At 46.1% G+C, this 26,298-nt stretch overlaps 2 protein-coding genes across 31 annotated transcripts; one reads left to right on the forward strand and one right to left on the reverse strand.

Moving 5' to 3' along the window:
• On the forward strand, positions 1–22,357 carry lrrfip1a (leucine rich repeat (in FLII) interacting protein 1a). Of its 29 annotated transcripts, XM_068329444.1 has the most exons (23): positions 1–1,260; positions 8,928–9,014; positions 11,094–11,111; positions 11,199–11,270; positions 11,884–11,925; positions 12,466–12,516; positions 12,658–12,693; positions 13,227–13,289; positions 13,375–13,416; positions 13,499–13,558; positions 13,986–14,069; positions 14,633–14,710; positions 15,247–15,345; positions 15,647–15,673; positions 15,754–15,879; positions 16,043–16,114; positions 16,367–16,537; positions 16,644–16,736; positions 16,922–17,014; positions 17,146–17,238; positions 17,441–17,579; positions 18,632–22,191; positions 22,305–22,357. In XM_068329444.1, exons 1-22 carry the CDS (start codon positions 1,171–1,173, stop codon positions 21,361–21,363), a joined length of 4,368 nt encoding a protein of 1,455 aa, XP_068185545.1. In that variant the 5' UTR covers positions 1–1,170; the 3' UTR covers positions 21,364–22,191; positions 22,305–22,357. The 29 variants fall into 29 exon arrangements, with proteins under 29 accessions (XP_068185545.1, XP_068185548.1, XP_068185549.1 ...); XM_068329447.1 differs by lacking the exon at positions 12,658–12,693; XM_068329448.1 differs by lacking the exon at positions 11,884–11,925.
• An 811-nt stretch (positions 22,358–23,168) lies between these two features.
• tyw5 (tRNA-yW synthesizing protein 5) lies at positions 23,169–26,297 on the reverse strand. Of its 2 annotated transcripts, none has more exons than XM_068329474.1 (8): positions 26,072–26,297; positions 25,782–25,936; positions 25,623–25,692; positions 25,506–25,550; positions 25,259–25,396; positions 25,070–25,157; positions 24,633–24,749; positions 23,169–24,546 (listed from the first exon to the last, which is right to left on the reverse strand). In XM_068329474.1, exons 1-8 carry the CDS (start codon positions 26,150–26,152, stop codon positions 24,215–24,217), a joined length of 1,026 nt encoding a protein of 341 aa, XP_068185575.1. In that variant the 5' UTR covers positions 26,153–26,297; the 3' UTR covers positions 23,169–24,214. The 2 variants fall into 2 exon arrangements, with proteins under 2 accessions (XP_068185575.1, XP_068185576.1); XM_068329475.1 differs by having other exon boundaries at positions 25,782–25,931; positions 26,072–26,173.
• Position 26,298: the final 1 nt, after the last annotated feature.

Genomic DNA, 26,298 nt, shown 5'->3' on the forward strand with positions numbered 1-26,298 from the left:
ACTGAAACCGGACTCCTGAACATGTATGGAAGGAGAGCCGCTCCAGAGGGCCGTGAGGCGTTCAAGTGCCCTGCGTAGGTATTGATAAACTTCGTAGGAGAACTTTTTTTCTCATTTAAACTTGTAGGACTAACCTAAGTACTTTTCATTTTCATTGTCCTTATCTGTTATGGTAGTGACGTACATTTACTCGAGTACTATAAATATTACCCAGTGCTGTTTGTGCCATTTCATAAGGAAACTTTAAAATAACGTTGATTAATCAATTGGCTAAAGTTAAATTGCTTTTCGAACATTTGATTTGGAGGGGGGGGGGGCATGGCAAAGAGATTCATGAATGTATGAACATAAAACAATGACTTAATAGACAAAATATTCATCGGATTAATCCAAATTGGCAGTGACGCTCATGTACGCCTACAAAAATTTTAGAAAATCTGTCTTAACCAACTATTATATCAAAAAATATTTTTTTAATTTCGTTTACGAGTTACTAATACTATTAACCGTTAATATAACATTGTGACCGAATAAATTAAAACAATTAAAGTTAAATCGAGAAAACACGCTGAGTTTTCGTTCCACCTAAAACTTTGAAATGGTGCGTTTTAAATCCCTGGACAATAATTCTCATAAAACCGATGGCCAGTGAATGCAGCTTTATTGAATACAGTCTATGAAGTTCGTCAGAGTGACAGGTCTCAGCCCGTCCTAGTCCGCCCGTGTTTGTGGAGTAAAACTGCCACTGGATCGTTGCGAAACCATTACATTAATTATCAAGATAAACCAGGAGTATCTTAAATTACAATTAACTTTATTTTAAATGTCCGTCTTCGTTTAAACCTCGCATAACGGCAGACGCGTAGCGACCCGCGGGGTAGCGCAACTTTACGCATTTCTGACTGCTAGTAAACGCAACAGAAGGAGCGCACGTGCGTCCGCTCTGAGGAGGTCGCGAGCCTCCGAAATCCAGGAAGGAGCGTGAAAAAAAGCGGCAAATATCAGAATGACTCGAGCCGTCGGGACGAGCAGCCGCGGTGCGATTCCATCTCCTCGCCTCTAGAACGTTTTTCCGCGGCTCATGAGAACCAGCGGCTAGCTACCGCTGCCTTTGGACTACTCGGGACCGCAAGTCGGACCTCATCTGCCGTTTAGGTGTGTGGAGCAAACATGGGGACCCAGGGGACGGGACGGAAGAGGTCCACCAAGAAGGAGAGATCGACGGCGGAGGACGATGCGCTGAACCTCATAGCGAGAGAGGTGAGTGTGGGATTCATGATGTAAATAAAGTTTTCTGTTTTTGAAATTAGTGATTGAACGCATAGCGCAGGGGCGTTGATGTAGTTCAAACTGATGGGGCCCAGGCCCCCCCCGGATATCACAGTTTTACTTTTAACTACAGCAGCAAATAATCAAATTAATAAATAATAACTTGAGTAAAATAAATTATATTTGCTGCAGGAATGTTTATCTTTTAAGTTTGAAGTCTCATTTAAATAATTTTGTATTTTTAAAAAATATTTATTGCGTTAACCTGCAGGAATTATTGGACTATCTCCTCTATTTCTAGATTAAGATTAAGAAGCTTTATGGTCATCATACAATGGTAGAACGAAATTGCAAGTTTAGAATGGAGATTAGAGATTATTATTATTATTATTATTATTATTATTATTATTACAATAGAGTTGGCAGCAGCTGCTCCTGCAGTAGTTGTTTCTCAGAAGCTGACGTTGTGTTATGACAGGTTTACACCCTTCAGGGTTTATCTCTTAATGATGGCGGATAAAGAGGAGGATAAACCATGTTTTATGGTTGGAATAGCGCCACATTTGAAGTGTGATCCTCTGCACACATCACTTAGAGGCAGAAATAGAATGTTTGACTTCAGCTGTGTTTTGGTGATTGTTATTTGGATATTTTTGTGGAATAAGTGTGGTTTAAATCAGAAAATGAATGATGTGGTGGATGTAACAGTCATCATCCTGCTTCAGGGCGACTTTGACACAACTTCAGTTAACGGGAAGTCGCTTCTGGGCTAAACCAACCCGGATATTTCATCAAATTTGCATGCCAGTCATAACTGAAAAAAACCCTCAGTGGTTTTTCGACTCTTCTCCAAAACCTGTAGAGGTTTGCTTGTCTGACTTTAATCTGCTTGTGATTGGACGACTATATATCCTGCAGAAGTGTATGATATTGCACATTCCTGTGACTGTCAGATGGGGTTTTTTTTGTCGTTGTCTATTTGCAGTGTCACAAACGATCCCCATCTGGAGTTTGACGGCACCCATGAACAGTTAGTCAGCGGATACCCATCAGGAGATCATCCTGAATTAAACATGTTTCCTGTGGTCATGTGACACAACTTTTGGACAGTTTTCTGTCCCGTCTGTACAGGAAACAGAAATTCTGTTCCCTTTAAGTAACAGAAGGGTCGCGTCCCTCGCTGGCGGCTCGCTGACAGAATGGCATGTTGGCTCTGATGAGTTGGCTGGTTCTGTAGAAGAGCTTTAAAAATAGATGCTCCTGAAACATCAGCTGTTACTGCACCCGGGTTTAGTTTGGATCTGGGGGAGGGGGGGCAACAGAGGGGTGTGGCGCGATCAGTGAGTTGCTGGATGGTTTGGTCCCACTGCAAAACGTTCGTGTGAAGGTGATGCTAGCTTGTGCTGCGTCTCCTCATTTCTCTACAACCATTCTGTAGATCCGACCAAATGGGAGAGGACCACACAGAAGGAAAGAATGTCAGCTCCAGATTCCAGAGTGTCAGTAATTCTGTACTGTAGGGGTCGGTTTACTGCCCCTGTCCAACAAGTTGAGTCCAGTTGTAAACATCCATTGGCATCGTGCTGCTGGCAAACTGTCGCCGGGCCAAAAGGTTTAGAATTTTATTATTAGCCGACATCTTTACGGACTGTTTTAGAATATTTGTTTACTTTCTCTCTTTTTTTTAATGGAAACTTTGCTTTTGATGGCGATTATGTTTCTCACTTTAGCACCACAGTTCTCTGTTGAATCAGGTCCTATGTTGTGATATCTAGTGATATATTTTGTGATCTATCAGAAGAATAACTAATATAATATCCTCAGTTAATTTCTATATTAAAGTAATCTGCAGGGATAGTCAGATCAGAGCAGGAATGTGTTTCCTTTCCAAGATTCAAGAAGGAAAACTTTAGAGATCTCCAACAGTCAACACAATAGTTCTTATGTGTACTACCTGCAAATAAACAGCAGGTTTCAGACATCAGTTTGGTTTCTTAGTAAAACACAGAAGCCCAGCAGCAGCGTGTTCTTCGACACACACTTTCATTTCTTGTTTACTTGTCGTCTGGTTCCAGGAACAACACCTGTTCGTGTTTCCTGAGCCAGTCGGCGGTGGCATTCAGCTTATTTGTTATTTACCAACCCACTCATCCAAACTCTCCAAAACAAGATCAATTTGGTTAAAAGGATGAATCAAATCCCCACATGCTCCTCGTTGCTGTTTGGGATTGTAGTCAGCTTACGTCCATCACGGCTCATCTGTGCCTTAGGATTTTACAGAGGAATTATGTGGAATACCATTTTATTACATTTTTAAACCCATATTTCCAGTTTTGGTGTTTTCTCTGCTTACATAATGGTGCTGTTACTTACAGCCATTTAATTCTAAGTAGGCCAGATCTGCTCTGTGGGCGACACTCATATAAAGAAAACTTAAATAACACACATGCTGAGAACTAACCAGAGTTAACAGAGCGAATGCCTCAGATTTCAGTCAGCTGTTTCTGGCACGTCTGCGTCTCCGTAAACCAGTTGCATTCTATAGTAAAGTTATGAGAGGACATGAAACCTGTTGGGATACAATGGTATGTCTGCTAGCTAGAACCAGCTAACTGTGTGACCCATGCTGTTAGCTTACAGACGTTATATTAACAACCTGACGTTCTTGTCGTTGGATATCACTGCTGACTCGTCTCAGAGGCCGTAATGATCACGGTTCTGACATTTGGCCCGAGGCAAACTTTTCCTAAACATTTTGTGGTTAGAGTCTAGGTGTGAGTCATTCTTGTGTGTCACCTTGTAAACCGAGCTCAGTTTGGTCATGAGCTCCTCTGGCGTAACGGTGCTGCTAATAAATACAGGCTTTTAATTTAAATTTGAAAGGTGGAGCAGATCCTTCTCCAGGAATAGATATGGCACCAACAGAATGCCACATGTTGCTGTGACTGACTGATTTCAGATCAGAGCTGCCAGACTGTCAGAGACGGCCTCTGATTGGCCAACAGACCCATACCACTACATCATCGATGGCTTTTTAAGGGTCCGCGTATCGGTCTGCCCCCATTTTTAGTCAATTTACCCACAAACTATGCGATATAAATAAAACACCGTTATGGTGCGTACCATTCTGATGCATCTACGTACTGGTTCCACAGTGGATTCTGTCCCAGCCTTCCCAGTCCAATCTTAAACCTCCCTGGGGCGTTAAGTCATTATCAGGTCGCTGTGACATTTGTGTGTTTGCGGTGGAATGCTAGCAGGCCATTGTGAAGTGGTTTCTCTATCAAACGTTTGAAGGGAAACCTGTTGGAAAGGGTTGATATTATCAAACCGGACTAACTTTTAAATCAGGATCTTCCCCATGCGGCACCAGGGCAATATTTATTCTTTGGCTACCCAAATATTACTCGGTGCACAAATTGAAAGGTTACTGTTTATCCCCAGTTATTCTCACTAAGTTAATCTTTAATGGAGGGGGGGGGCAGGCAGCACACATTTGCACAATGACAGCCAGGATCCACGCTGACTAAACAGGAAAGTTGTGTAACTGTATTTCTGTCTTGTCTTGAGCTCTCTTTCTCTCCCTGTTTGAATTCAAAACCAGTGTTGGGTGAAGCTAACCAGTCTGCCACCCAGTAAGAGTCCAGTGAACGCCCATCAGGCCCAGAACGACTTAAACAAACATGGGCAGTCCAAACAATCACTGGTGTATTTCCTGATAAATGTGCATACACAACTGGCCTGGGTTCAGTTTGCTCGCTTTACTCACGCCTCCTTAAAAGGAAGTGGTGGCGCGTGTGTGTGTGTGTGTGTGTTTGTGTGTGTGTGTGTGTGTGCGCGCGCTTGCTTCCTCTCGGTGACATCATCGCCAGCGCAGCCATTCCAGACCGCTATCACAACCTCCATCCTGTTTATTCATCACGGCTCAGGGAGGGGTGGGGCTCAGGTACACCAAGGAGGAAGGTGCACTGATGATGATGGAAAAATATATTCATTCCTCACCTGTGAACTTCCTTTAGATCAGTTTAAAGCCTGGATCTGTAGTGTATGAAGCAAGAACTGTAAATCATCTTGTGGATGTGAACTGGTCACACGGATTTCTCTCTCCTGTTACTCCCGACACTCCAGCGGTGTGTTGTGTAACTTCCTGTGAGGTATTGCTTACTTGGCAATAGTGAGCATCTCACTACGGGTGTTTTTATGGGTCACCTTTCTTTTTGGGTGTCGCTTTCCCCCCTTATTGCTTTAGCGGTAGTTGCTTGAAGCAACACGTTCAGCTTTCTGTAACTTACATGAGGAAAGACGAGGACTGGAAACATGTGGGTGATCTCAACACTGTTAAACACTGTACTGTACAGTGGATGTAAATGAGGTCCAGACATTTACTTCCTGGTTCTTTGAACCCCACTGCTCCTGTGGGTGTATTTTTAGAAATGTTGAGTCACGTCTGTGGCTAACAGTGTTGTAGTGTTAGAACAGCCACTCCCTGTGGTTCCTAAGGTCTGCAAAGAAGCTTTTCTTTTTTAATAGAATTAGTCATCATGACCCAAACTGGATCTTAACGTGTGTGTGTGTGTGTGTGTGTGTGTGTGTGTGTGTGTGTGTGTGTGTGTGTGTGTGTGTGTGTGTGTGTGTGTGTGTGTGTGTGTGTGTGTGTGTGTGTGTGTGTGTGTGTGTGTGAGAATCCACTTTATGATCCCACCTAGTTAAACTCTGTCCAACATTGCGCTGGGTGGGTTTATTTGTCTATGCTGCCCTTGTTCAGATCTTCTGTTCAGGCCAGTGTTCAGGATGTGGGAAAGCGGCCGACTCGGACCAGGCTGGCATTTGGTTCTGGTGACACTTGAAGTTTGTCATTAAACTGAAGGCATAGGGGTGACAGAAGTCAGACCCATCCTCTACAGTCACCTCAGAATGTCATGTCCAGTTCTTGCATGGCCGACACAAAAGTAATTCTTTTATTTAACTCCTTGTTTTTTTGACTCATCCCTCCAAAAAGTTCATCATCTTCATCTTGTTATGTCATCTGTGGATCAGTTCTGTTCTGCTCAGATGTTTCAGCAGATTTCTTTCCTGCTGGAAATCAGATCAAATTCCTGGTTTGCTCAGGTGTCCCTTGAAAACATGGAAGTATTCTCGTTTTATGCAAACCTGTTGTCAACTAGGGACAGCTCTGACTCCAGATCCGACGGAGTCCGGACTCCTTTTAGAACTATGAGGTCTGCTGATACGAGTAGTTAGAACCACCTTTATTTCCAGGCCCAGCTAATTTCCTCTCCAGAGGACACCTACCCCGTTGAAATAGCACTGAATTAGAGCAGTGAGACCATGTGGGTCGTTATAAATAGACAGGAAACTGTGGGATTCTGTCTTCTGGCCTATTTCGATGCACCTATTCTGACATTTAGAATGACGATGCACATAGATGCTAAGCTAATAGCACCAACTGGTGTGTTTGACTCAAGCCTACATTTTCTTATCTAGATTCATTTCCAAACATTGGACATTTTAGTAAGAAGCTTGAAGATCGGGTGTGTTTTATTGTGTCCGGACCATTCAGAGCGTCGCCTGAGTTGTCATTCACAGGAAGGTCTAATCCAACCCGATATGATTGTCCTCGTGTCCCGGCGCTGATTGTGTTGTCCTGCATTGTGTGTGGGAGAGTGGTTCCCACCCGTCTGACAGCAACGGCTTGAAACAGTTTGATTGAGGTTCTAGTAAATTTAATTTCTTCTACTGCAGCAGTTTGGTGTAAATTGATGTATCATCCTGTATCTGGCTTGAGCTTCAGTTACTCCATGCGTGGATGAGTTTATTACAAACATCAGAAAGACTAACAGCGATGTAGAAAGCGGACAGCAAGCCTCTGAAGTCAGTAAAAAGTTTGTACACGTTGACTTTTGTCTCTGAATACGTAATAAATCAGTATTTGTGGCATCAGCAGAAAACAAATGTGTCCTGGACTCGTTTGTTCGTCGCCAGGTAGAAGGAAGGATTATGTTTTATATCCTGCACAGGGCAGGTGTGGAGGGATGGGAGTCCCCTTGATACAGCGAACTCAACCTGATGCTAACATGCTAAGTCTGTTGAGAACAACCAGTTTCCTGATCGCACACGTGTCTGTGTTTATTGACCAATCAGCAGACATGCATGACTGTTTCAGTGGAGATGTTTCAGCGCAGAAAGATTTGAAAAGCTTGTCTTTGTGTGTCTGAAAGTCAAGGGTACAAATGTTAAGTAAACCTTTCACCAAGAGGAAATACCATTCAAGCAGTCGGGCTGAACCTCAGGGAAAAAACAATCAACCAGAGCTATTTTTGGAGCGTCTCCTTCATCACTAGAACTGCTGCTCTGAAGAGCGTGATCAGCCTCTTCATCATTTAATTCTTTCTTTTTTTTTAAGAATTGCCCCGGCTAGTGGTCATTGGCACAGGAGCAGGATGTTCTTAACACACAGTGTCCTGCAGGGTAAAAAGCACCTCTACTGATGCAGCCGGCTGTTGTTCGGTTTGAGGTTGTCGTCCTGCAAAGTAGAAATACGTGAAGCAGATGGATGTTATGTAAATCCTCCTAAAGACTTTAGAGCTGCAGTTTAGAGAGGATGTCTCTGCAAAGAAAAAGGAATAATAATTTTAATTTTAGATCTTGTCCTGGACAAGATCTAAAATTACTAGTTCTGTGTATATGTAAATTCTCTCGCAGCGGCAACCCTGAACTTGACACTTGTGAATGTGTTGCAAACAGGAACCTCTAGACGGCAGCGATGAGACCCGCAAAAACATCAGTGTTATTTTATTATCTCTTCTTCTTTCATCAGTCTTTTTTAGTGCAAACTTAATAATGTTTAATCACTTTCAAATGGAGTTGATCATTATTTCCACCCGGTTGTCCTTTGAAACGAAGCCGATAAACATCAGTAACGACTGGAGGAACCGGTGCGGTCGTATCTTTTTGCACCTCAGACAAAAAGCCAGATGTTTGTGGGTGTCAGCGGTTTGAACGGTGTGAAAACAGCTCTACATGTGTGTGTTTGTGTACGAACAGGCCTTCTTTTGAAATGCTTCTTCCTCAGTGTTTTCCTGTTCGCTGGTCACAGGGACTGACGTTGGGGAAATCCATTAGTGCCACAATAGGAGGAGCTGTGACCCCACCTACAGGCGAATACATTGAAACCACACAAAGTTAAAGGAAGGAAATGCTCAGAAACTCTGAGAGGTCCTTTTAAGGAAAAGATCCTGCTCTGACTGAGGGGAGCCAAGGCAAAGCCTTCAAACGTACAAGAATATAAGTCCAGCTGCACACAATGACACTTGATACCCCATGTTTAGAGGCTGACGCCAGTAATCCAGTCAGATTACATCCTGTGGGATGAAGATCTGTGTGTTAAGAATCTGAAGAGAACCGGTGATTCCCATTGGTCCATCTGACCGTTTGCACAGAAATCCACTGATGAAGCTTCCAGGAACGGAAGAAATAAAATTAAAAATACAGCTCTTCACCAGCTTGTGTAGCTAGTTTGGGCTTTGACATCCTTTACCTATCGACATGTTTAAATTTCACACCGCCATACCTCGGTTAACAGACACTCACCGCGTTAGCTCAGCTAAATGAACCTTTGTCTCACTTTTTTTTCTTTCTCTTCTTCATCCTCCCTTCAGGCAGAGGCCCGGCTGGCGGCAAAGAGGGCAGCCAGAGCAGAAGCCAGAGAAATCCGGATGAAGGAGCTGGAGCGACAGCAGAAGGAGGTGAGACGACCTACCAAACCTCGTCATTCACTGGGTGTCGTGTTCGTCACACATTCTCCTGAATGACGAGGATTTCCTCGACTCTTCTTCTGGTGGAAGTTTACATCAAAGCATTTCCTGTCAGTGTCGCCGTGGGTTCTGAAGCTGGTCTGAATCCTGTGGGTCAGAGGTCAAAGGTGTCAGCCGAGGAGTCCCACGGGGGGGGATTTTCTAACGGTTTTAGTATTGCACAAGTGGGTTTGTTTTGGCGTGGTTGATGGGCGGCGGAGGAGGCAGGCCTACGGCAGATATTTGTTCACATTAGCAGACAGATCGGCATGAGACTGGGGGGTCACAACATTGTCGATTTTTGTGTGTTTAATAGTGTAACGATGTAAATTTGTTCAAAAAAGCCAAACCTTGGCACCAGCGCTACGTTCTGATTGGCCAAAGAGCCCGGCGTGTTGTTGGAGTGTTTTCCTCACCTCTGATCTGCAACACAGGGAGTCTGACTTTTCCCACTTCACTATTTTTAGTGGCAGTAATCTCATCCACGCTAACACGTCCTACTCTCACCTGTTGACTGAACTGAACCGATGCACGAATGGATTTGGAAGTTAAGACCCCCGGGTGGTGGGGGGTGTGGGGTCCACAAAGCCTCAGTGGCGTCAGACATGCACTTCCTACTTCATGGATCCATCCTTATTGTTAGACTGGGAGGAAAAATGCTTTTTACCAGAATGGTCCCAGTGACCTAACTGGCTGTCATGACAACAGAAATAGTGATTAAAATCCAAATATCTGATGATGAACTAAATATAATCAAATCCTCTTCGTGTGTGATTCTGTGATAGTTCCAATTAAGTCAAACTGGGATAGTAATCATTCCATTAGCAGCCAGTCAAAACACTGGTGGGGCATCTAAACAACAACAGTCTACATGTACACACACACACACACACACACAGAGTCATATGCAGTAGATTACTGGTCATTGTTAAGCCCAGTCTGGTCGGGGTGTGTGTCCGTTAAACCTTTAAGCCACTCTCTAAAGTAGCTTAGCGGGTTGCGCTCCTTGGTCCAGACCAGTCCTGGTGGCTTTGCCATGAGCGATGAGTCGCCACTCCGCACGTCTTCCTCCAGCGCTTCCGGATGTTTCTTCTCTCGCCAAAAACGGTATGTGAAGGCGGATCCTCGTCCGTGTAGCGGCGAGCGGGAGCGCAGCGGTCACCATCATACGGAACTCAAATCCTGGCGCACCATCCCGTGGCGATCCTGCCGATATGATTGGTCGAGGTCCTACCTGCTGAATGCTGAAGGATGCAAGCTCTCCTGGTTCCCTGAGGGCAGCAGGACGGCCGGGCGCCGGCTGGCGGGGAGGGGGCTGAGGGCCGCCCTCGCCGGGCGCCCGCAAACCCCTCCGGTCAAGCAGACGAGCTCGGTGAGTCGAATAGGAGGCATAGAGACGCGGCGTGAGCTGATTGTGTAACGGCGTTTGTGAATGGGCTTATGGCGGTGCCTGGCGCGCTGCTAATTGGGTGTCCAGACGCCTGAAACGAAGAAGAGGAAGAAGAAGAGATGTTGTTGTCTGAAACCTGGATGAACTTCATACGTCTAATTCTTACATTTTAGGATCAGGAAAAGTGGAATCAGGAGTATTTTGCTTTTTATTCGATGTGATGTAGATTTGAAATGTCAGAATGGAGAGTCTTTGATTCTGTGGAGGTGAGAGGTCACCTGTGGGGGGGTTTGGGAATGGTCGTGACACGGGATTAAAGTTCTTGAGCGACGGGCTGGAAACTGCAGCAGTTGAGGGTTTAGGGGGCTTTAAACGTTCGTCTCCTCGCTTCGGTCTGATGATTGAGCCTCGAGCATGGCTCTGATATGCCAGCCTAAAGGATTCATGGGAAAAATGCCAGGTTGTCACCAAATCTCCGGTGAACTTGTGTTCATGGGTCCTGCTGTTAAATCCTTAGCTCCTCATTAGTAGAAACGTACTTCCTGTCACTTCCTGGAGCTTTATTTGTCACCCATCTTCACGTCTCTTCTTTTGTTTCCCCTCCTTGTTTCCTGTTTGCCCTCGACCCGTTCTTCCTGTAGATCTTTCAGGTGCAGAAGGTAGGCTTCTTCCTCACTTAAACACGACTACTAAAAGTCTTTTCTCCCAGACATTGTTTTTCCTTATCCTCACTTCCTGTCTGTCAGAAATATTATGGCTTGGACCCCCGACTGGACGACCGAGGGGACAGCAAATGGGGCGACATTGAGCAGTGGATGGTACAGTCGCCCCGCTGTGATGTCACTAAACATGAATGCATGTGTTTACAACATCGTGTGACGCCTTCCTAGAAAATAGTAGATTATGAGGAATCAAAGCTTGGCCATTAATGATAATCCACTTATTCAGAGCAGGGGGGGGGTTGACCATCTGCCTCATTGGTGCCAGAGTGCATGAGATTAACTGTGTGGAATGCAGTGAAGATACCAAGAGTGTGTGCTGCTTGTGAATTCACTCACTGCCGTGTGTTCGCTGGTTGGGTAACCGGTTGGGTATGACGGATCCCGTTCACACCTGATTGTGTGTCAATAAATATTCGAATAAAAACACAATAGATGACCGGAAGGCGAGTCCTCCTGGTGTTTACCTTCACGCTATCCTTGTTTATTCATTGAAAGCGGACATCTTCACGCTGATGTCTCCTGTTCGGTCACTTCATCCGTGTCGATGGATTTTCCTTGATCAAATGACATCATAGATTTTTTTTAACCCGTGAATCAGCATGAAGACTGACCTGTGACGGCGACCGCCGCCTTTCTGCTCCATCTCCTAACATCTCTCTCCTCCTTCATCTCTCCTCCTTCTCATCTTCACCCCCCCTCCCTCATCCAGGAAGACAGTGAGAGATACTCACGCTCTTCACGGATTCACACGGTTTGTAGGCTTCCTGTTTCCATCCCATCATGCCTTTCATCTGTAACCTGTCAATGACAGTGTTGGTCCTGCAGAACCGCTCCAGGGTCAAAGATGTAGCATCTGTATGTGGAGTTAAACTACAGCATTTTCTGCACTATAAAGCGCACTGGATTATAAAGCGCCCTGGATTATAAAACGCACTGGATTATAGGGCGCTCTGCCGGTTTGTGAGAAAATTGAAGGCTTTTAGGTGTGCCTTAATAGTGCGGAAAATACTGTAGATGTGTCAGGCTGATGTTTAACTCAACGCTACCCTTCCCTATTAATATTACCTTCTTATTAATATTACCTTCCTCTTAATCAGCTCCTAGCTTTAGCTACCCATGCTAGCAGCCTCAAACATTCTTTATATTTGTCGATGTACATCCTCTGCTAACGTAAAATCACTCTCACTATTAGGTGTGTTTTTTTCTGCTTTGGTTTTTGCTGTAAGTCGTCGCTGGCGAAGTCTTATTAGAGCCCTAACCCCCTTTTTCCGTGTCTCTCTTTCTCACACAGCTCTCAGACGAGGATGAGCGGATGTCGGTGGGCAGCCGGGGCAGCGTCCGGGTCAGTACCACTCACACTTGCATGCATTAACGCCTCTGTTCACGATGGTAGACCCCGTCCTCCCGGGGGGGAGAATGCCTCTCCTTACTGTCGGTCTGGGTGATGCTCTATGCTGATGATGATGTTGTGTCTCTCGTGCAGTCGGACCTTGACACGGTCGGGGCTTACGGCATAGGGGTGAGAGCAAGGGAGGGTGGTGTGAGTGAGTCGTTTGACTAAACAATCCAAGCATGGAGTTTGTCTGAGTGACAGAACAGAATGAGGAGCATGTCTGAAGTGTTTTCAGAGTGGAAACGGTTCGTACTTCTTGTGTCATGTGACTCCGTGCGGCGGTGTTCTGGTCGACGCTGCTGTGAAGGAATGCGACGGCCTCGGAGTCCGTCAGACCAAAAAGAACAAGGTGTTTGCTCCAACGAAAACACAGTCGGCACTATTTTAGGCTGCGCTGTTTCTTGTGTGCTCAAGTGGAAAAATCGTTCATACCGATCAGACTCATGACCTGTCATGACCCCCGAGATCTCGAGCCGCTTGGCTGAAGTCCCTGTTTTGATGGACGTGTGTGTGTGTGTGTGTGTGTGTGTGTGTGTGTGTGTGTGTGTGTGTGTGTGTGGAACACGCCGTGTGGAACACGCCGTGCATGTCGGTGTTCTGTGGCGTTATGGGTTTCCAGGTGCTTCACCGTTCTTCATCTCTTTTCCCCCGCCCTGAAGGACTCCTCCTCCTCGCTCTCACACAGGAAGTCAAAGAAAAAGAAGAAACACAAAGACAGAGACGTATGTAAGACCCCTCCCTCTGCATGCACACACGACCCCCCACCACCACCAGAAACGCCTTCTCACTCGTGCCCTTCATCCACAGAGGAACGGCTGTGACGATGACTACAGCGTCCTGTCCAGCCGGGTCAGTAGTTGTTCAGTCGTTTTGTTGAACGTTAGGCGAGCGTTGAGGATGACCTTTAGCTTCTGTCATTTTTGACTCCCAGAGCTCCAGACTTAGCGATGACAGCCGAGCGTCTCGTGCCTCCAGACTCGACCTGCCGCCGGTGGGTCGTCCTGCACGGGTTTGACGCCCCCTAACGTTAACTTAGCCATGCTCCTTAACAGAATGCTTTTATCTAAATACCCTGTCTGCGTTGTGCATGAGTGGTTTTAAGGGACGGGATTGAAGAAAGAATCTACACAGTCGACCATTAGATGTCGAGCAGACAACCAGACAGATCTCATAATTTTCTATAGATGTTCTAAAGGAATGAAGTAGATTTATCTTTTAGATTTGTCTGTACAGATGAGCACCATGAGTGTTTTCCTGTCGTGTCAGGTAGTAAATAACGTGGTGACATGAGAAGCTTTGCATGTGTGCTGTGTGGCGTAATGATGATGAAGACACTGCAAACAGGTTTAGTGACTGGACAAAGATGAATCTTCTTCTTCATTCTCATTCCCCCCTCCTCCTCCTCCTCCTGGTTTCAGGCCTCTTACTCTTCCACTGACTTGTACGGCTTTGATGGTCTGTCCTCCTCAAGAAACACAGGTTCAGCCTTCAATGGGTACCAGGTCTGTATGCAGACAGATTTTCCTCCCGTTTCACAGCTAACCTTCCACCTGGGGGCCAATTCTCACTCCTCAATCAGGCCGGTCAGTCAGATCTAATCTCGGGTTGATTTCTGTGTTTTAGTCCACAAAACATTTCCAGAGCATCTCGACAAATCAGTTTGTGGCGTTTTCTTGAACAGCTGAAGAAGATGCAGATTTCTTTTTAAAATGTGTAAAATAAACCGAAATCAAATGTGAATGTGCAGCAATCCAGGACTGGAGACGCCCTGAGATCCCAAACGGATGTGAAGAGTCGTTAGGTTCTCTCTATTTGCGATGGAGGATTAATATAGCCTCTAAGCTAACAGCGTGGGTTTGACACCGTGTTCATGCACCATTCGAAGAACTTTCTCTTCCTGCGTTCCTCCATGTTTATCTGCTACCTAACAGCTGTGATGCCTGATCTGACGTTGCTGATGTCTCTGCACACACCTCAGACGGCTAAATGCTATTAGCTTAGAGGTTCCAGGTTGTGGTTTTCTTGCATCCATAGAGAGAACAGTAACGATGTCTTCTCCCTGCAGCCTTTAGAGTTCTCTAGTTATCGCGGCTCCAGCTCCAGAACCTCGTCCAGGGCCAGTTCGGCCCGAACCAGCCCAGTGGTGAGCCCTCCCTCCCCGGACACCTCACTAACAAACCTGGGTTTTGAGTTTCATTGGCCTTGAGCACCAGCCTGTGAAACCACACGCCCTAACAGCCATCATGTATCTACACTGGAATGTCTGGCATGTAGATAACAGTTTGACATTAGAGGAATGACATCCTTTCATACGTGTTGGCATGATCTGCAGACATGGACAAACTTATTCCGTGTCAGGATTGTTGGTGAAAATGTAGAAACAGTTTAATTTAGCAGAATCCATACATCTTCTACTGACGCTTGCATGTTGTGCTGTAAGGTGTTAATTCTGTTTGAGTGACGGGTGTAAACATGAATGAAATTGCACCAAAAGAGTGCAATTTTTGTTGTTTTATTTCATGTGCAACTTATTTGTTGAATTATCAACATTTAAAGTCATGGTTTGTGAAAAGCGTCAGCTGATCATTCACTCAGGGTTTTCTTTAAACTCTTAATTGTTGGTGTTTGACCTCCTCTGGCCTCTTTATTGCTCTGGTGTGCCCCCTGGTGGTTGACCAGGACAACTGCAGCTCCGTGGCCAGTTTCTTGAGGAGCGCGGCTGGCGGCGCGGGTCTCCCCCGGGACCTGGATGACGTCACTATTCCTGACTTTTCTGATGTGAGTCGCTCTGCAGGAGGTCGTTGATGCGTTGTGACCTGACTTCCTGCTTGGGTTGATGTCACACCGAGTGTGTGTGTCGGAGGTTAACGTATGTGCTGTTTGAAGTTTGTCTTAAACGCATGGTGTGTGTTAAAAATCCCAAAATAATTTGCTTGGTGTTTCATGGAGAAGGAAATCTACTGAATGCTTTGATAGCAGGTTAGAGGAGGTGTTTCATCTGTCGGGTTCTCATCGGACATGTTCGGCCGTCCTCCTTCCGTTGGTCATCTTCATCAGTGTGTTTTATTTGTCTCAACAGGTGGAGGACAGAGAGTATCTCGAGAAGGTGAGTGGATCTACGGGTTTAATCAGCTGATCCTTCGGAGCTCCAAAGACCTTTTATAAAAATCGTTTTTTATTCCTCAGGGTCCTCGAGCAGCGTCTGCTTTAACAGGAGGAACGCTCACGTCTTTAGGCGGCTCGTCTTCGCGGAGAGGAAGCGGTGAGACAGCCATAACTCTAGACGGAGAGAGCACTCTTCGAGAGATTAAGGTACGGATGTAAATGTTTCAGACGGAATAAGAGGAAAAACTTTCTTCATCTAAGTTTCTGTGCCGTCACTGTTTCAATCCTTTCTTTCTACGCTCCTGTTGCTTTTTCAAACTCTCTGCATCGCCGTCACGCTGCGCTTCTCTGCTTGCCGCCGCTTCACCAGGAGATTCACGAACTGAAGGATCAGATTCAAGATGTGGAAATCAAGTACATGCAGAATCTAAAAGAAGCCAAGGTACAACCTGAGCCACTCACAGGACCCCAGACTCACCCATTTGTCTTGTGTCTGTGTTCAACGCTGCTTGTCTTCTCCACACTCAAATTTTCAGAATAAAACTGGGTAGTTTGTTGCCTCTGCATGTTTCTGTTCTTCATTTCCTAGCTGTTGATCCAATTTCCACACATAGTTTGTTGCTTTAGTTTAAGGAAAGCTTGACGACATGATACGTCATTATATCCTGATATTCTCTTGTCCTGATGACACTAGGACGCGTTAGCGGAGGTGGAGGAGAAGTATCGTAAGGCCATGGTGTCCAATGCCCAGCTGGACAACGAGAAGAACAACCTGATGTACCAGGTGGACACGCTGAAGGACTCCCTGATGGAGCTGGAGGAGCTCCTGTCCGAGTCGCAGAGGAGCTACGAGGAGAAGGTCAAGGTACGGCCTGCAAGAAGACGCAGTCTTTACTTTCTCATCATTTTCAGGACAGATAATCAATCACAATCATCAGAAGCTAAGATGTTACTGTTGCTGCGTTTCACAGGAAGTGGAAAGAGAGAAACACGCCCACAGCGTGCTTCAGTTCCACTTCAACGAAATGAAAGAGACACTAAAACAGAGTGAAGAGCTGCTAAATGTGAGTATCTGGATGTCTCTGCACAGGGTGGAGATCTAAAGCGTCCTCTGGGTTAGAAGACAACAGCGCAGCATTCCGCTAACTCCACAGCGTTCTTTTCTCACTCTAAATATGCATGAGCTTTATTTCTCTCATTCCTTTTTCTGTCTAGTCCTCAAATGTCATTTCCTGTTCCTGCCATTCAGGAGATCCGTCAGCTGCGTATCAAACAGGAAGGTTTCGTCAGAGAAATCTCTGACCTGCAGGAGACGGTGGAGTGGAAAGATAAAAAAATCGGGGTACAGCCTTGTCATCCCTGCTCTTTCACTTTTTTTGCTGACATGAATTTCCTTTGCATGAACCTGAAAGTCAACTTTCACTTTCTTGTGCACTTTCCACGTCTGTTACATCGCCGTTCCTCGGCGGTCAGGCCTTAGAGCGACAGAAAGAATACTCGGATGCTATCCGAATAGAGCGAGATGAGCTCAGAGAAGAGGTGGTGAAGCTGAAAGACATTCTGAAGGTACTCCGTGTGAGAACCCTCTTCATCCTCATGTCTGCAGCTTACGGAAAATTCATGTTTTGATTATTTCTACCTCCATTAAAAGCTAAGAATAAATTACATCCTGTTTTTTAAAGGTGCAAACTAATAATCGATTCTTTTTTTGCTTGAAACACATTTTTGAAAATGAAAATGCGATAACCGGAGCTCTTGTTTTGTCTAGAAACATGGGATCGTATTGGGACCCGATCTAAACGTCAACGGAGACATCGGCGAGGCCGACGTCGATGGATCCTCCGCTCCAGCCGCTGCTTCCCACCCGGCTGTGGATCCCTCCCCAGTGGAGGGGAACAGCATGCTCGGTAAAACCCTTTTGTGGATTCAGTTTTTCTCTCTGCATGGCACGGGAATAAAACTGTCTGTAGACGTTCATTCCAAAATTCTTCATCGCAACTCTATTCGAGAAAATATGGATTTTTTAGATGTTTTGGAGTTTTGGAATAAACTCTGCTGATCCCTCCAGGATCAGGAATGTCCAACTCTGATTTGCTGTGACCTGAAAGGATACGTCTGGTGGTGTTGTGTGATTTTCTTTCTCAATACCCAACAAGAAATTCTCACCACAATTTCCTTAAAGAGACAGTCGACTTTTTACAAACGGAAAAAAAAGACGATTTAAAGAGATAAAAAGTCTTTTTTATTGAATTTGTTGATCTAGAGGAGCACCAGACGAATCCTTTAAGTGTCATCTTGCTTTCTTAAACCCTAACGCTCCACTAAACAACTCAGCAACCAGCTGCTTTGTTTTCATCTGAGGTGTTTTGGCTTCTGCTGCCTCTTCATCTTTTTTCATTTACTACAACAGTATTTTCTGCACTATAAGGCGCACCTAAAAGCATTTAATTTTCTCAAAAACTGACCGTGCGCCTTATAATCCAGTGCGCCTTATACATTGAAAAAATTTACAATATGTTGTTTGTTGGCAGTGCACCTTATAGTCCAGTGTGCCTTGTAGTGCAAAGAATACTGTAGTTCTTAATCAATCTGGTGTGTAAACACTGATGCATCTCTGCAGGGTTGAAGGTCTGAGTGATTTTTAGAGGCAAATGGTGCGATGTGTAAAGAACATTGATTTTGGTTGTTATGAATTAATATCTCTGAGCTTCTGGCTTCTTTGATGATCTTGGGAGATCATCTTCCTTCTAGGGTTCCTGCTGCATTTCTTCATCCTGTTCCTCTCGTGCTTCTCTTGGTCATCTTGGCTCTGCACTTCTGTTTCTGGTCTCCGGATCAATTCGATCGATCAGTTCTGCCTCCCCCCTGATTTGTGCTGATGCTCTACAGTTTTTAAAAGTCTTGTCTGAAGTCAACAATGTTGGCGCTCTATCACCGTCTGCTCTTCATGATCTCTCAGGCAACACAGAGGAAACTCTGACAAGTAGAGAAGAGGAAGAGATGCATCCAAATCAGTTTCTGGAAGCCAAAGAGAATCTTGTGAGCTCTGATTTGCTCTGTGATGTTGCCGTGACGACATTCGAAACGCCAACAGAAGAAAAAACACCCACAAAAGAAGACGAGGCTAAAGAAACTGGCCTCCGCAAAGACTCAAATGTGGACTTTGATGAATGTTCAGACGCAGAAACTAATGTTTTTATCGTTCACGTTCCTGGTGCAACCAGTTCTGAGGAGAATGTTCCAGAAAAAGATGCAGGAGAAACCAGGAACCCGGATTTAGAGGCATTAGAACCCAGCAGTAGCGTTGACACACAAATTAGAGAGAACATATATGACGAGCCAGAAATCAAACAGGAAGATGTTGAGGAGAATAAGTCAGAGTCAATTCCTGAGGAAAAAGTCACAAAAGATCTTGTGAAAGAAAGTTTACCTGAAGAGTTCATCCCAACTTTATCGAGTACCGAACCTCAACCGGAACCTGAGGTAGAAAATGATGAGGCAGAGGAAGTATGTAAATCCCAGCCTCAGGGTGGTGCAGCCTCAGGGAAGAAGAAAAGGAAGAAGAGGAGAGGCAAGAAGAAAGGAGGACCAGCGGAGGATAAGAACCAAGAAAAGGACGAAACCGTTGAAGAAAAGAGCAAAAAACAGAATCAGGCAAAATCAGCTACAACAGGCCAAACAACAGAACCCAATGCGGGTGACTCTGTCAGTGAAACGCTCCAAGAATCCAAGGTAGAGGAAGTTAAAAGTGAGCAGGTCAGGAAACAGGATGTAGAAGGAGTAGATGTAGTGAGACTCACTGATGAAACCTTTGAAGACTCAAGAATGGAGCCGGACAAAGAACAAACCCTAAAGACAGAAAACACAGAAGAAACTTGTTTGACGACTTCAGGCTCTTTGTCTGACACTGAGATAAGAGAGGACGATGTTTTAGGTGAACAGGATGAGGAACAAAGTTTGGGAAGTCAAAACGTAAAGACGGACACGCCCACTGATAACTGTTCTCCAACTGACAGTCTTAAAGAACACAAAGGAATGGATCCCGAAAACAATGAACAAAACGAGGAACAAACACAAAACGCAGGAGAAGAAAAGATTGTGACTCCTGAGACCTTGACTACAGCTGAACCTCAGAAGGAAACCAAAGAGGATGATGTCTTAGAAGAACAAGAGGAACCAAGTTTGGCAACCGAAACGACAAACACCGATACGCCCACAAAAACTCCTGTGGAATCCAGAATGATGCAAGATGAGGAGCAAACAGAAGATACAGAAGTACAAGCTCTCAAGGAAATAGGAGATGATGTCGGCGATGAAGAGAATAAAGAGCAAAATTTAGAAACAGAAGAGGTAGAAGCAGGAGAAACACCAGGAACACTGAAGGAATCTAGAATGGAACCCAAAAACAATGAAAACGTTATAGAGCAAAGTTCAGAGACAGAAAACGATGACGAAAAGTCCATGACGCCGTCTGACATCCTGTCCAATGATGAACCTCTGAAGGAGATCAGAGAGGATGAGAACTTAGATGACCAGAAAGAGGAACAAAGTTCAGCAAGTGAAACAGTAAAACCTGAGACACCCACTGAAATCCTTTCCACCTTGGAAACTCTCAAAGATCCAGAAAACGTTGAGAAACTTGATGAACAGACTTTGGAAACTGAGAAAGAGAGCATGTCTCCGTCTACCGTTGGAGATCTCAAGGCTTTGTGTGTCTCAGCGTTGTCTTCAAAACTGTCTAAGGTCTCTGATGAGGCAGAGGAGGCACCAGAGATGGTCCAAGAGGATGAGAAAGCAGGCGCTGAGATCGAACAGCAATCCGTGGAGGATAAATCACAGCTAGAACCAGATGGAACTGAAAAGGAGGAGCTGAAGGAAGAGGAAGGCGACGGAAAAGCTTTCAACGCTGAAAAAAGTCTGGATGAACAACTGGAGGAACCAACCAGTGAGGAGTCTGCTGATACCAAAGAAATCGACACGTTTAACTCATCAGATCCGCTGGAACACGCTGCTGGGATTGGTTGTTCCACCGAGGAGGATGACAGGAAGGAGGAAGCAGCTGAGGATCCAGACCTGGACACCAGACGGAGGGATCTCCTCAGTGAGACACATGATGGTTCCTCAGAGGAGCAACCACAGGAACCCGACGAAGAAAAGTCTGAGGACGCAGCTTCACCTCAACCAAACCTGCGGGACACTGACGAAGAGGACGGTGACGACGAGGAAGGGCAGTCGTTTGACTTTGATGACATGGACGTGGAGGTTGCTATAGCAACAAACCTCCCTGAACATCAGCAGGATAGCGTGGAGGAGGGCGTCGAAGTCACGTCAGAGGAAGGCGGCCGTGACGGTTCAGGTTCAGGCCTGACTCACACAGAGCAGAGTCCAGCCGATGAAGACGAGCAGGTTGAGAGGAAGCCTCTCCAGGAAGCTGCAGGTGGGAACCAGAAACCCACAGCTGAGGAGGAAGAACAGGTCGCAGTTGTCGAGGAGTCGGGCGTCGTGTCGGAAACGGTCACCCAGACGCCCGTAGAGGAAGGATTAGACGCTGTGGCACAGCTACAGGAGAAAGACGAGGCGTCACCACAGAGTGTCGGTCCAGGGGTCGGCAGCAAAGAGACGAAGAAAGACGTGAAGAAGAACAGCAAGAAAGGCAAAGCGAAGGGCAAAGAGGAGTGTAAAATGTCTTAGCTAGTGACCGGTAGCATTTCATCTGCTAGGCTTAGCTCAGCTTAGCTTTTTTAGAAATTGAAAAATACGTGCACTTCCTGGTTGATGTAAGTATCATTAAACCTGATGAGTTCAGCTTTCATTCAGGTCAAATGCGCAAAATGATCTTGTGTGTTTTGTGCATCGGTTGTTTGTTATTGATGTACATTTATTCATGTGTGTTACTGGAAGTAAAGTAACATTCTCCTGCTGTTATTATAAAAATCATTCTTGCGGCCGCTAACGGTTGTTTTCATTTCCATTGTTAATTATTTACGCCTTGAAATTTCAAGAATGATAAAAAAAATTCTCAGTTTCTCATTCTAATTGCGTCTGAACAACAAACATCCACAGCGGCTCCTTCGATTCAAGAAGCTGGACGAATGACGTTAGCTGTAGAGCGATAATAAACACACGTTTCTGTGTTAACGTTCAACCTGCTCGCTTCTCAGGGAGAAAAAAACTGAATTGAAGAAAAGAAAATTGCATTTTAAAGTTCCAAACCCTGAATCTTTTGTGTTCTGCACAAATAAACCCGTTGACCTGTTGATCTGAATGCAGTTTTAGGGTGGATTTCCTTGCGTGGATCGTTGTGTGTGTGTGTGTGAGTGAGTGTGGTGTGAATCCCAGCAGCTGTGTGTTCTTGCACTGACCCTCCTCTCCACAGCGTGTGCATGCTAACCCCCCCCACACACACAAACACACTCCGCTCCATCGCTACCCCACGGATGCCTGTCTGTTGCATGCATCATCATCCTCCCACCCAGCCCCCTCCCTTCCACCACCTGGTTGGCACCTCCCACCCTCCTGGTATGTTCACACTCATCTTCTCCAGCCTGTGATGATGATGATGATGATATTCTATGTTGATGACCCGTGATTTAGTTTTGAGATGTTTTTCGTCTCTCCGCCTCACGTCTCAGAGATCCGCCTGAGGAAGCTGGTGGACGAGCGCGAGAAGATGATCGAGCAGGTGGGCGTGCCGCACTTTCTTACTCTAAGTTCACAAACGCACAACATGTTAACAACTCGGCTAATTTATTGTGGCGCCATCTACAGGTGAAGAAGCTGAAGGCCCAGCTGGAGCAGAAGAGCCAGAGGAACGGAAACGAGAACAGTTCCAGCCCCGACGGCGTCATCCTGGAGAACGGCGCCGATCCAAACGTGATAGACCTCCAGAGTGAGTCTACAGACGCCTCAGACTGGATTCTGTGACTTCCTTATCCAACAGGAATGTTTTGCTCGACCTTTCCAGGAGATTCAAACCGACAAATCAGCGATCTGAAGTTCAAACTGGTGAAGGCGGAGCAGGAAGTGACGGCGCTGGAGCAGAACGTAAGAGGAGCGAAGCGTCTGTTGCGTCCCTGAAAGCGACAATCTGAGTTAAAATGTTGGGTTTTTTTATTTTTTATTTCCCAGGTGACGCGACTGGAGGGTCAGGTGACCCGCTACAAGTCTGCAGCGGAAAATGCTGAGAAAGTGGAGGATGAGCTGAAGGTGGATAAACGGAAGCTGCAGAGGGAGGTAAAGATGAGCAAAATGAAATGATTCGTTTCGGAGGTGAAGTTCCTGGTTCCTCAGACGTTCCCGAGGCCCCCTGGGAGAAACAGCGGAGCTTCTGCCTCCTCTTATCGACCGTTTCCTGTTTTCTGTCTGACTCCTCCCACAGCTGCGATCGGCGCTGGACAAAGTGGACGAGCTGGAGTCCAACAACAGCCACCTGTCCAAACGCCTGGAGAAGATGAAGTCCAGCCGTGGCATGGCGCAGACTCCATAGCGCCCCCTGTTGGTGCATCACCTCCACCTCCTCTCCGTCCAAACCCAGCTGGAAAAGACTTCCGGCGTCCGTCGGCTCCTCCCCCACCTGTCCGAGACGCTCCGTTAGCCACCGATCCACGTGCCATTACGTCCTCCGTTTCCTCTACGATGACAATAGAGCGCCCCCTGGTGGAAACACACACAAATGTCACTCTTCCCACTGCCTCTCATCAGAATTCAAGATACCTTCTCAGGCGGAGGACAGGAAACCCACCATCACCATGACGACGATGCTTCGTGTGTGCGTTGTGAACAAAAGAGGAAAACGAAGTGTAACTTTCCCACAGACAACGTATTTCGCAAAACGTTTGGGGCGTATTGGTGTCTCAAACCGAAGAGGACTCCTTTGGACCGACGTAACCTTCACCGTCTGGATGCCAGCAGCTTTCAGACATAGCTCCACCCCCTGACCCCCCCTCCCCGACCAGCAGCTTCACCGTCCCATCATCGTCCTTGCCGAGCTTCCTCCTGCTTCATGTAGCCGTCACTGGTTGGCTGTTGTACACACACACACACACACACACACACACACTTCATTGCTGAGGCTCACTGGAGAAATGTGACTCGAAGGGGACTCAAAGCAGTGTTAATGGGGGGTGGGGGGGGCACACTGGGGAGACGCTGCTTCACTGTTTACAAAGCTTTAAGTGTAAGAAACTCAAAGAACTGTAATCTTTGTGCAATAAAGTTTCAAAGTGTGTTTATCGGCGCCAGGAATGGAATGGTCCCCGCCCGTAAAAACCAAAGCTGCTCTCCCACAAACGTATAACAATTTAAGAACATTTGTTGTTTATTTTGTGTGTTTCTATGGTTACCAGTTGAACTGGGATTCATTGAGTGGGATTTGTTTCAGATGAAAGTTTAAAGGGCAAAATAATTTAAAAATATCTTCAACAATGACTTCAAAACTTCACAAGAACGTTTTCCTCTGCAGCTCCAGGAAACGTTTCCATCAGCAAATCCAAGAGGATCTTTTTAAACTGTTTTTTTTGTTTCACGTTCACCAAAAACTGTTCTAATCCCATTTCTTCTCCGGTTTGCTGCTTTGACTCGTGAGTCCCGTCCCGTCTGACCCCCCCCATCCGGCTGTGTTTAACGCCGCCCTGCAGAGCGCCCGTCTCTGGATGCGTTGGATCATCCGCCGCCCATAAAAGTCCCGGTAGTCGTCAGGGAGTTCGTCCAGCGCCAACAGCGCCCTCTCCAGGCCCTGGAGGGCCCGAGCGGCCGCCGCGGGGTCTTTGTTCCCATAGGGGTCCCTCCTGTCGTAGCTGTCGGCCGCTAGGTGGCGCCAGAACACGTTCACACCAACGCCGAACTGCAGCGCCAGCGTGTTGTGGAACCACAGGGCTGAGAAAGACAAGGATGATTATTATTACATCTGCATGAGAGGAAATTATGGGATGTCTGTGGGTGGGGCTGAAGTAAGATCTCACCGGGGATAAAGAGCAGATCTCCAGGCTCCAGCACACACTCGTACCTCCTGGCCTTCACAAAGTCAGGAAACTGATTCAAGTCTGGAGAGTCGACGTCCAGAACCTCAGATTTATCACCTGAAGGGATCAGAAGAGAAACGGGTGAGAGACACTCTTATTCTGGTAGGAAGTAAAGGATGAGGAATGAGGAGAGTCCACATTCCTGTTCAGCTTGTTGGGAATTTATCGCTACGTCACGTCTTTTCAGAACTATTTGGGCTCTGAACTTCTACAGGTCGACGGTCGAGGTCTCCTTATTTTCAGTGCATTTAGAAACCAGTTCCCAAATTTTTCACATGAAATCTTTAGTGTGTTTAAAGTACTTCACCTGTGACATCATGCTTTTATTATGAAAGAAGCATTTCATTGCTTCTAGTTTTTTTTCTAGATGCACCTGCCTGACAGGTAGAGGTGCAGTGCGTCCTGAGGGCTGAAGAGCACCACCCTCTTCCTCCCCGTCACCTGAGCCAGCAGGTTATCCATCACCTGAAAGAACCAGGGGCAAAAACCAAAAGAGTTTCAACTACAAATATGTTTCCTAAAAAAAAAACAACTAATGTTCCTCATGCAAACACACACACACACACATCGTAGTGTGTCCACAGCTGCAGCCCACAGGAGCTGATCCGGAACACACTGGAGAAAAACTGATCCGGTGCAAAGAAGGGTGGGATGTGGAAATCCTGCGCCAAGACCGGGAACTGTTTGCTGAGGTTGGCTGGTTCCTGTGACACACACACACACACACACAAAGTCCTGCAGGAGATTCCACACACACATTTGTCTCGCATAACTTTGAAAAATCCTTCATTTTTTTTGTAGCAGTCACAGTACCTTTCGCACATCCTCTCCCAGCGATCGAAGGTAATAGCTCTCATCCTGGAATAAAGATTTCACATTAAAAGTTAGAACTAAATATAAAAACCATACATGTCTGATTTACAGTTTTACCTCACACAGGAAGAAGTCAGGGTGTTTCTTTTCTGAGGCCCTTTTTACAAACTCTCTGAAGGGTAGAGTCCTGCAGACAGAGACGTGCAGCTGACAGATTAACCACCCCGGGGGTCGGTGGTGGTGGTGTTGTTGTGGGGGTGGAGGGGGGGGCCTCACTTGTACGCAAAGTTTTTGCGGAGGAAATCCATCTGCGGAACAGCAGCGACGTGGACCTTCACTTCCTTGTCTCCACCTTTCTGTCCCAGATATTCAACCGTCCACTTCTCCAGGCAGGGTCCGAGGTTCAGGCCTCTCAGCAGGGCCGGTCTGCGCTGCAAGGGACGCGGTAACAACCATACATGGTGCGTTATTTAAAGGGAGCTCATGGTGTCGTGGAAAGCAGTGCAAAGTCGTAAATGTCAGATCCTCAAGCTCTAAAAAAAAAAAAAGGGTCACGTGGATCTTACTTCTGGATAGATGTCACGTAGAAACGCGTCTTTGTCCACCTCTGTGAATACGGACACGGGAACCTTTTCCTGAAACTCCATTTCTCATGATTTCAGCAGCAGGGGAAAATCCGGAACTCTCGGACGATTATGGTGTTACATTAAATGTCTTCCCCTCAGAAACGCGCGGTGGCGACGTGAATATTGACTTAAAAACTATAATTTACAGGCTAAATCATCCTCAAATA

The sequence above is a fragment of the Antennarius striatus genome, chromosome 12, assembly GCF_040054535.1.
Source record: "Antennarius striatus isolate MH-2024 chromosome 12, ASM4005453v1, whole genome shotgun sequence".
Taxonomy (NCBI): Eukaryota; Metazoa; Chordata; class Actinopteri; order Lophiiformes; family Antennariidae; genus Antennarius; species Antennarius striatus.

Excerpts from the sequence above, each read along its gene's own strand:
- lrrfip1a (XM_068329442.1), top strand. The coding sequence starts at position 10,099 with ATGAGCGATGAGTCGCCACTCCGCACGTCTTCCTCCAGCGCTTCCGGA. Across the intron at positions 14,711-15,246 it reads CGGCCCGAACCAGCCCAGTG|GACAACTGCAGCTCCGTGGC; the intron begins GTGAGCCCTCCC and ends GTGGTTGACCAG. Across the intron at positions 15,880-16,042 it reads GCACTCTTCGAGAGATTAAG|GAGATTCACGAACTGAAGGA; the intron begins GTACGGATGTAA and ends CCGCTTCACCAG.
- tyw5 (XM_068329474.1), bottom strand. The coding sequence starts at position 26,152 with ATGGAGTTTCAGGAAAAGGTTCCCGTGTCCGTATTCACAGAGGTGGAC. Across the intron at positions 25,937-26,071 it reads TACGTGACATCTATCCAGAA|CGCAGACCGGCCCTGCTGAG; the intron begins GTAAGATCCACG and ends CGTCCCTTGCAG. Across the intron at positions 25,158-25,258 it reads AGCTGTGGACACACTACGAT|GTGATGGATAACCTGCTGGC; the intron begins GTGTGTGTGTGT and ends TGGTTCTTTCAG.